The sequence below is a fragment of the Onychomys torridus genome, chromosome 16 (assembly GCF_903995425.1).
Source record: "Onychomys torridus chromosome 16, mOncTor1.1, whole genome shotgun sequence".
In the NCBI taxonomy this organism is placed as follows: domain Eukaryota; kingdom Metazoa; phylum Chordata; class Mammalia; order Rodentia; family Cricetidae; genus Onychomys; species Onychomys torridus.
In genome coordinates this window covers 63,027,852-63,038,038 of record NC_050458.1, presented here as the reverse complement: position 1 = coordinate 63,038,038, position 10,187 = coordinate 63,027,852, and the positions used below count along the sequence as shown (strand labels likewise).

General features: G+C 43.7%; 1 protein-coding gene across 1 annotated transcript; it reads left to right on the top strand.

The window, feature by feature from the left end:
* Positions 1–6,084: 6,084 nt before the first annotated feature.
* On the top strand, positions 6,085–9,069 carry LOC118596737 (olfactory receptor 10AD1-like). Its single transcript, XM_036207615.1, has 3 exons — positions 6,085–6,092; positions 6,229–6,348; positions 8,121–9,069. The coding sequence occupies exons 1-3, from the start codon at positions 6,085–6,087 to the stop codon at positions 9,067–9,069; spliced, it is 1,077 nt and encodes a 358-aa protein (XP_036063508.1).
* The last annotated feature ends 1,118 nt before the right edge of the window (positions 9,070–10,187 follow it).

Sequence of the window (10,187 nt, the reverse complement as noted above, 5' to 3'; positions counted from 1 at the left end):
TGTAGTCACCACGTCATACACTAGATTTCATGAATTTGTTTCTCATGGCAATCTCAAGTGGTACGTCTTTAGACCAATCCCTGCCTCTGAGGACCACCTCTCTGCTCTCTGTGCCTTTGACATGGAGTTTTAGATGCCACATATTAGTGATATCATGTGGTATTAATGAATTAATTTCTATTGATTTCACATACAATATCCTTTAAGTTTAGTCCATGTTATCCCAAATGAAAGGATTTCATAATTTTTTTAAGGTTGAATTCTATTTCATTATTAAATACCACAATTTTTAAAAAGTCTGTTGATTTGTTGAAGGATATGACCATTAATTCTACTTCATAACTATTGTAAACAACATTACATTGAGCACTGTGGTAAAGATGTGTCTTCAACATGCTAATTTAATTTCCTTTAAGTATGTTGCATCAAATGACATGTATATTTTGAATTTGCAACCCCATAATGTTTCATATAACAGCTGAACTCATATTCCTACCAACAGTGTGCAAAAAGGGCCCTTTTTCTTTACATCCTTGACAATACTTATCTTTCATATCTTTGTTTAAGATTTTATTTTTAATTATATGATTTAATTCTTATTATATTTTATTTTATTTGGATTTATTTTTAATTGTGCTTGTGTGTGCACACATGTGCACATTCATGCATGCATGTGAGCTTTGTGCCTGCAGAAGATGGGATCAGGTCCCCTGGAGCTGGCGTTACAGACAGCTGTGAGCTGCCAGACAAGCGTGCTGGGAACCAGACTCATGTCCTCTGGAAGAGCAGTGTACATTCTTAACTGCTGAGCCATCTCTCTAGTCCTGACTGTATTTTTACAGATAATTATGAGGACATGTGGAGGAGGTTGTACACATGAGTGCAGTGCTCACAGAGACCAGAGGAAGGTGTCATCCCCCAGAGCTGAATTCCAGGTGGTTGTGAGCCACCCTGTGTGGGTGCTGGGAACCAAACTTGGGTCTATTGCAAAAAGTTCATGACCTTGCTATTGAGCCATCACTCCAGCTCTTTTTACCTACTTCTACAACACTATTCTAGCTGGTGAAAGTCATATGTCACCAGAGTGTGCTTGCCTGATCATCGGTAGTGTTGAACTTTATATTTTCAATGTATTTTTCTTACATTGAGAAGTGTCTATCCAAGTCCTTTATCTAATTTTAATATAATTAAATTGCTTTCTCTCTCTCTCTCTCTCTCTCTCTCTCTCTCTCTCTCTCTCTCTCTGTGTGTGTGTGTGTGTGTGTGTGTGTGTGTGTGCAGCGTTATGCATGTTCATGGACATATGCATGAATATAGAGGCCAGAGATCCATGTCTGGTGTCTCTTCCCTTTGCTCTCCATCTTAGGTTTCCAGATACTCTCTCACTGAAGGTAGAGCTCATGGATCCAGTCAGGGCTCCACCAAGCTCTCAAATCTTCTTGTCTCTCCTCATCTTCAGGAAATATGGCAAGAGCCTGAGCTTCATGCTGGCATGCGACGTCTCCCTCAGGTCTGGTCTGTAGTACCACACTCTGTTCTTCGTTCCTCTGTAGTTGTGAATGGAGACCTCACCCTTAGCTCACCAATCCAGTGCTGTCATTCAGAAGACGGAAGGCTTCAGAATCCTTTCCTTCTCAGGATCTGCCACATGCTGTGATTGACTAAGAGCTGCTTTTCTTTTCTTCTTTTTTTACCTTTAAAAATGTTTATTTTCGAGAATTTCATATATGTGTACAAAGAAATTTGATCATATTTGCCCAACATATCCCCTATTCACTTTTCCCATCCGCCCATCTCCCCCATCATCAAATCCCCCACACACTTCATGTTTGATTGATTATTATTTAATTTTTTTTCATTTTACATACCAATCACAGTTCCCCCTCCCTTCCCTTCTCCCACTCCCCCCCACCTCCCATCCACCCCACCCCCATCCACTCCTCATGGGGGTAAGGACTCCCTTGGGGAGTAAACACAGGCTGGCATACCAGCCCTTACCCCCTGCATCAAGGCTGTGCAAGGTATCCCACCATAGGGAATGTGTTTCAAAATGCCAGTTTATGTATCCAGGATAAGACCTAGTCCCATTGCCAGGGGACCCACAAACAGATCAAGCCACATTCACCCACATTCAGAGGGTCTAGTTCTGTTCCATGCAGGTTCCCTAGATGTTAGTCTAGAGTCCATGAGTTCCCACCAGCTTGGGTCAGCTGTCTCTGTGGTTTTCCCCATCATGATCTTGACCTCACTTGTTCATGTGATTCCCTCCTCCCTCTCTTTAACCGAATTTCAGGAGCTTGGCCCAGTACTTAGCTGTGGGTCTCTGCATCTGCTTCCATCAGTTACTGGATATAGGTTATATGATGACAATTAAGGTAGTCACCAATCTGATTACAGAGAAGGCCAGTTCAGGCACCCTCTGCACTATTGCCAGGAGTCTTAGGTTATCCTTGTGGGTTACTGGGGATTTTCCTAGCTCCAGGTGTTCCCCTAACCCCATAATGGCTCCCCCTATCAAGATATCTCTTTCATTGCTCTCCTTCTCCATCGCTCCCACAACTCACCCATCTCGATCCCTCATGTTTTCATCCCCCATCCCCTCCCAGTTTACACAGGAGATCTTAACTATTTATCCTTCCTGAGGTGATCCATGTGTGTCCCTCTTAGGGTCCTCCTTTTTACCTATTGTCTCTGGGATTGTGGATTGTAGCCTGGTTATCCTTTGCTTTGTGTCTAATATCCACTCATGAGTGAGTACATGCCAGGTTTGTCTTTCTGGGTCTGGATTACCTCACTCAGGATGATTTTTTCTAGTTCTATTCATTTGTATACAAATTACATGGTGTCATTGTTTTTTTACGGCTGAGTAATACTCCATTGTGTAAATGTACCACATTTTCTTAATCCATTCTTTAGTTGAGGGGCATCTAGGTTCTGGCTATTATAAATAATGCTGCTATGAATACAGTTGAGCAGGTGTCCTTGTGGTATGGTTGAGCATCTTTTGGGTATATGCCCAAGAGTGGTATTATTGGGTCTTAAGGTAGGTTGATTCCCAGTTTTCTGAGAAACAGCCATACTGATTTCCAGAGTGGCTGAACAAGATTGCACTCCCACCAGCAGTGGAGGAGTGTTCCCCTTACTCCACATCCTCTCCAACATAAGCTGTCATCAGTGTTTTTGAACTCAGCCATTCTGACAGGTATAAGAGCTACTTTTCATTACAACCCAAACTCTTATCATATTTTATTGTTTATAGTGTATTTTTATATATGGGATAGCATAGCATCAGTGTTAATAATAACTACTTGGGACTTTGAGGAGCCCAGTAAGCACTTACTGCTCTTTCATCTTGTATTGAATAAACTGAAGAAAAGGTGGGGGGAGTCAACAGAGGGGCCAATATATTACCTTTATCAATAACAACAAAAAAGCCTACATGGACTTCTGTGTGCCTGCAGTTAGACTAGCTCATTCACCAGTCACTGGAAGCACCAGACATCACCAAAGCCTCCTAAACAGGGGTAACACCCACCCTAGAGAGTACAAGTAACAGGTTTCTCATTAAAAACAAAACAAACCAGGCGGTGGCACACGCCTTTAATCCCAGCACTCGGGAGGCAGAGGCAGAGGCAGAGGCAGAGGCAGGCGGATCTCTGTGAGTTCAAGGCCAGCCTGGTCTCCAAATCGAGTTCCAAGAAAGGCACAAAGTTACACAGAGAAACCCTGTCAAAAAAAAAAAAAAAAACACTCAGGTGGCCACTTCCTGTCCTCTGTGATGGAGTAAAGAAAGTCAGATGATCCCTGTCATGTGGAAGGAAATAGCAAAAATATGAAAGGTACCTCTCTTCTCCACTTAACATTATCTACCATTTTATTCATCTACCTTGTTATGTCTATGGTTGACCAGTATGATGATATTTTATTTGTGTTGAAATGTGATTTTATTTGTATGTTAATAAAGTTGCCTGGGGATCAGAGCTAAGAGTAAGCCATTTAGCAGAAGTCTGGCGATGGTGGCACACGCCCTTAATCCGATCACATGGCAGGCAAAGTCTCTGTGTGTTCAAGGACACAGCTAAGCGGTGACCAAATCTTTAATCTTAGTACAAACCATAGAGACCTGAGGTCTGTATAGACAGGCAGTGATGAGGAAGTCATGTGGTTGGGTTTAGAACCAATGAGAAGGCCGAACAGAAAGGCAATAAAGAGACAGGACACAGGAAGAAGGTCTCTCTCCGGGGAAAGACAGCAGCGAGTGGTAAGATAAGGTGGTCTTAGCTCTTGGCTGCTGCTCCACCTCTGGGCTTTTAACTCTTTATTTGGCTCTGTTTCTTATTTAATAAGATGGTTGAAAATTACATCTATAGACCAGTTTCCACTCTCCCATATAGCTGAGCCCCCGGTACAAACAGCTGCTCTTCTGAGATGCTCTTGGACATTTTGGAAGTTCCTATTTTACTTGCAGGTGGTTTTGAAATGATCAGAACAATGGGTCAGTTAACTATGACAACACTAGACCCACAGAGAGCTCATTCTCTGTCCTGTTCTACTGCCAAACCATGTGCAGCTCATTGTCCAGTATAACTAGTCAGCAAATCTTCAATGAGATTGAATTGCCTCATTAAGGGGTATTAACCAAATACCGGCTCAAACAATATGATGCATATGAGCTACTTTGAAAATTGTTGCTAATTTAAGAGATCACAGATCCTCCAGTCTCAGAATAGGGAATCAATATACTTGTGCATAGTGCTTTTTCCCTATGTAGTCTGCAGAGGACAATTATGATGCTCTTCTGGTTTAGCAAAGAAGTCCCACAAATGTATGTGTGAATGTATACAGATAGATCATTTAGAAAGATACATATGTTGATATCACCAATACTATTAATTAAAAACATTGTAAATACATTTCAGAGCTGAAGACTTTTTTTAAGATTTATTTTTGGCCTGGAGAGATGGCTCAGTGGGAAAGAGCACTGGCTGCTCTTCCAGCAGGTCTAGGTTTACTTCCCATCTCCCATATGGTGGCTCATAACCATCCATAATTCCAGTTCCAGGGGATCTGACACCATCTTCTTGCCTTTGCAGGGACCATGCATGAAAGGAGTACACAGACATCCATACACATAAAAATAATAAAATAAATTTATTTTTTAAATTTAAGTATTATTTTATTTTATTTTTAAAGACTTATTTATTTTAAATGATTCATTTATTTTTATTTCATGTGCATTAATGTTTTGCCTGCATGTGTGAAGGTGTCAGACCCCCTGAAGTTGGAGTTACAAACAGTGGTGAGTTGTCATGTGAGTGCTGGGAATTGAACCCAGGTCCCCTGGAAAAGCCGCCAGTGCTCTTAACTGCTGAGCTGTCTCTCCAGCCCCTATTTTATTATTTATTATTTTTAATTATGTGTAGGTGTGTGTCTACATGTGGGTGTGTGTATATGAGGGCAAGAGCCCACAGAGGCCACAGGCATCAGACCTACTGGAGCTGTGGTTACAAATGGTCATGAGACACCAGAAGTAGGTGATGGGAACCAAACTCGGTCCTCTGATGAGCAGCAAGTGCTCTTGACCACCAAAACATCTCTCTGGCCCCCTCTACAATTCATTTTTAAGACATTCTTCACCAGAATAATATTTTTTGAGAGTAAGAGTGTTTTTGTTTGTCTTTTACAATAGACTACTATATGCTTTTCTAAAACTAGAGAATTAACATTTTTCTTTTTCTTGTACTTTTTAAATCAACAGAAGAGCATAGAATTTTTAAGTCAAGCATGGGCACAAAAACGTTAAGGGGGCCTGGAGAGATGGCTCAGAGGTTAAGAGCAGTGGCTGCTCTTCCAGAGGTCCTGAGTTCAATTCCCAGCAACCACATGGTGGCTCGCAACCATCTGTAATGAGATCTGGTGCCCTCTTCTGGCCTATAGGCATATGTGCAGGTAGAAACTTGTATATATAATAAATAAATCTTTAAAACAACAACAACAAAAAAAAAAACAAAAACAACTTTAAAGAGGCAAGAGGGTCAAAACACACACACTGACAAGCAGGCAGATGAGAGTGTGCATTACCAAATGGCGATGTGAGGCAGACAGCTCTCCCTGCTCTATAAAGTGCTGCACACACGCAGTGTGCTAAGATTGTCTAAGAAGACATTTGTCTACAATAGCACTGGTGTCAACGAACTGCAAAGCTCACCAGACACCTCTGTCTTCCAGAGTGGCCCACCAGCTCAGACCATCCTCCCGGGAGCAGCTCCTCCTCAAACGCCATGCCATCTCTGTCACTAGGGACAGTGGTTCAGTGACAAAACCTGAGCGACAGAGCCACGGGATGAGGTAGGTGTGGTTTGCTTTCCAACATCCCACGTCTTGACACGGACGCCTGACCGCCCAACTGTTGGTGCTGTCTACCAAGGCACTCGGTGCTGGATATTATTCCTTCTCAGTGAATCACAGGCAAGCATTTGTCCTTCAGTGGGGCTTAGTGCGTCCTTGAGTCAAATTCTAACTTCTTCTTGGCCACGTCCAAGAATTCTATGGATTGTAGCTCACTGACGACTGATGTTGCCCAACCATTCACTAGCTGAGTCCCAACACGTCTGCTGAGTGCGGGATTGTGGGCCCGTATTAAACTGTGTCCTCTACTATCCTTTCCCAGACCACCAGAGTAGTCCTGGGCACCAGAACTTTCCAAGGTGAAGATGATAGGAACAGGCCCAGCTGATGCCTTGATCGACCAAGAAACCTCACTTAGAGGGAGTTAATGCTTCTCAGAGTGAGAAATGGAAGGAGGTGGACAAGGGGAACAGTGGGCTCACAGAGAAGGCCGAGTGAGGATGTGCAGAAAAGGAAATAGGGAGGAAAATCTGGTGGGAGAAGGAGGTGAAGCCGAGGTGCACTGTCCCTTTACAAGCATGTCATACATCTGAACTCCAAACAAGGCAAAAAGCACAACCGATTTAGCATGAATGCAGTGACTTCCTGAAAGCTTCAGTAGTCAGAGCTAAGTTTCTGAAGATGTACCGTGAACTCCATTGACTCACAAAGGCAAAAGGATTGGAACGTGTGTGGCCAGCACATAGATTCTTTCTCACGAGGATGGCTGAATTATTTCCACCAAATAGGGGGTAAATTCCAACTGCTGAGGGAAAGGGGTTTCTTGATTTAAAAAAATAAATAAATACAAGCAATGCTATTCTCCAGCATGCGCTGTGTAGTCTCTGGTGAATAGCAGCAACAACGACCAGAGAACGAGTCTCTGGAAAGATCCATCACAGTAGACAGCTAGACATGACTGCCTGTTAGCCACCCCCACTTTTGAGACAGTCCTGCTTAGTTTCCCCCAAAAGCTCAATCCATTCAGCACCTCAAACAGGTACAAAATGACTAGATGTTGTCCTCATTTAGAGAATACCACCTTCATGTTGGCTATAATGGCATCTGCCTGTAATTCTAGTTCTTGGGAAATAGAGGCCAGAGTTCAGTGCCATCCTTGGCAATATTGAGAGTTCAAGACCATCTGGTGCTACATGAGACTTAGTCTCAAAAAAGAAAGAGTGAAAGGTAGAAAGAGGAGGGGAGTGAGGGAGAGAGAGAAAGAAGGGAGGAGATGAATCGAACTGAAAAGAGAAAAAGATTACACAATATACCTTCAAATCTCTCTCAGGTGGGTCCTACAAATGACCCTCTTTAAGCTAATCACCACCTCCTTCCATCACACACTCCATCCCTCAGGCTCTAACCTCTCCTCATCTGACATGAACCCCAGGCATAGCTATTTTATTCTTTCCCCTCTGAATGCATCCTGGCCATAAGCAGTCCTTTGATGTTGAAGGACCTGGAACACATGCACCATCTCACAGAGCACCTCAGCGATCCAGACTGAAGGGGAACCATCGCTTCCTCAACTTTTAAAACTAGAATTTATGTAGAGAGCCTCTGGTGACCCTGGCACTTTCTCACCAGAGATGACTAAATTCCCAAACTGTCACTGTCACCAGGGAAAGCCTCTGGCTGTGCTTCTGGCTCCAGGGGAACATCTCGCCTTCCACACAACTGTGTCCTTTATGCTTTTCCTGCCCCCCCACCCTCCCCCCGTCCTCAAACAGGCCCCAGACAGCAGACCTGAGGAACAGCAGCACAGTGACCGAGTTCATCCTGGTGGGCTTTGAACAGAGCTCCCCTTCCACCCGAGCTTTGCTCTTCATCCTCTTCCTGGCTCTCTACAACCTCGCCATGGCCATGAATGGCCTCATCATCTTCATCACCTGGACTGACCCCAGGCTCAACAGCCCCATGTACTTCTTCCTTGGACACCTGTCTTTCCTGGACATCTGCTTCATCACCACCACCATCCCACAGATGTTGATCCATCTGGTGACCAAGGACCACACGGTCTCCTTTGCCTCTTGTATGACCCAGATGTACTTGGTCTTTCTAGTGGGTGTGGCTGAGTGCATCCTCTTGGCTTTCATGGCCTATGACCGTTATGTCGCCATCTGCCAACCACTCAACTATGCCCAGATCATGAGCCAGCAGGTGTGTGTCAGGCTGGTGTGTTCTTCCTGGGTCTTTGGGATGGTCAATGGCATCTTTCTTGAGTATATATCATTCCGGAATCCCTTCTGTAAAGACAACCACATAGAAAACTTCTTCTGTGAGGCCCCCATAGTGATTGCCCTCTCCTGTGGGGACCCCAAGTTCAGCATGAAATTGATCTTTCTTGATGCCATTGTGGTGCTGCTCAGCCCCATGGTGCTCATTGTCACCTCCTATGCCCGCATCCTCACCTCCATCCTCAGCAGAGCCTCCTCCTCAGGACACAGGAAGACATTCTCCACTTGTGCCTCCCACCTGACTGTGGTCATCTTTTTATACACCTCAGCCATGTTCTCTTACATGAATCCCCGCAGCACACATGGGCCTGATAAAGACAAGCCTTTCTCCCTCCTCTACACCATCATCATCCCCATGTGCAACCCCATCATCTACAGCTTCTGCAACAAGGAAATGAAAGGGGCCATGGGGAGGGCCCTTGGGAGAGGCAACCTATCTTAGGCCTCTGGAGAAGTTTCCTTCAATGAGAGACAGATGGTTACTTTTCCCAGACCTTGCTCTCAACTCTGGAGAGGCTCTAGAGTTTGCAGCTAACTTGGCACCAGGCTCAGAGCTGGAAGTTCCTCCTGATGTCTAAGGCTCACTTCTGACTTCATTTCCAGAGTTGGTTTTCCATGAACTTTCCTTAAGAGAATGTGAGGCTCTCCTGAATTTTTCCTGTGTTCCTCAGGATTCAGTGAATGAGTGCATTCAAGTCCATCTTGCTTGTATAATTCTTTTACATGCCATTCCCCAGGATAAGTTTTTCACATACATTTGGGAATAAATGATCTTTCAACCTTTTAATATGCCATATTAGTTTGTTTTTAAATATATTTTTAGTTGAAATGGAATTACATTCCTCTTCCCTCCCTCCAGGCCCTCCCAGCTATCCTCCCTCAAACCCACACCCCCGTGTTGATAGCCTCTTTTTCTTTATTATTGTAACATATATATATATATATGTAAGTATGTTTGTATATATGTATGTATCTGTTCACACAAATATAAATATATAAATATAACTTACTGAGTCTGTCTTTGTTGTTCATATATGGTTTTCGGACTGACTACCCTCCATTAAACCCTCCAAATGCCAACACTACATAACTCTATTGTTTGTGTTTTGCTGGGGAGGGCAGATGGGGACGTCAGTGTTTCAAACCCCTTCTTCTAAATCCTTCGGTTTCTTTTAGTGACACAACCATCTGCCTTTCCATATAAGTAAGTGCCTCTACCAAGCTCCTCTGCATGCCACCAGTTTCCTTGTGTTTACAACTCCCAAATCATGGCCCTCCCACCCTACTGCCTCCCTCCCCCCCCCCCATCTTTGAATGAATTCATAATTAAATCACTTCCCCTGACTCCTCACTGTAAATGGATTTGCTTTATTCACGGTACTCCAAGAAACACTACCCATGCTCTCTCTGCCACCACAGGAACCTCTGTTTGATCCTCTCCAGCTTCCTCGACCTTGTTCCCTTGACCAGACCTCCCTTTGTTAGTGGTTTTCTTTGTTTTCAAATTGCATATTTTTCTAGCCCCTTTGATAACAGATGGGTTTTCTTTTAAAGGGATAG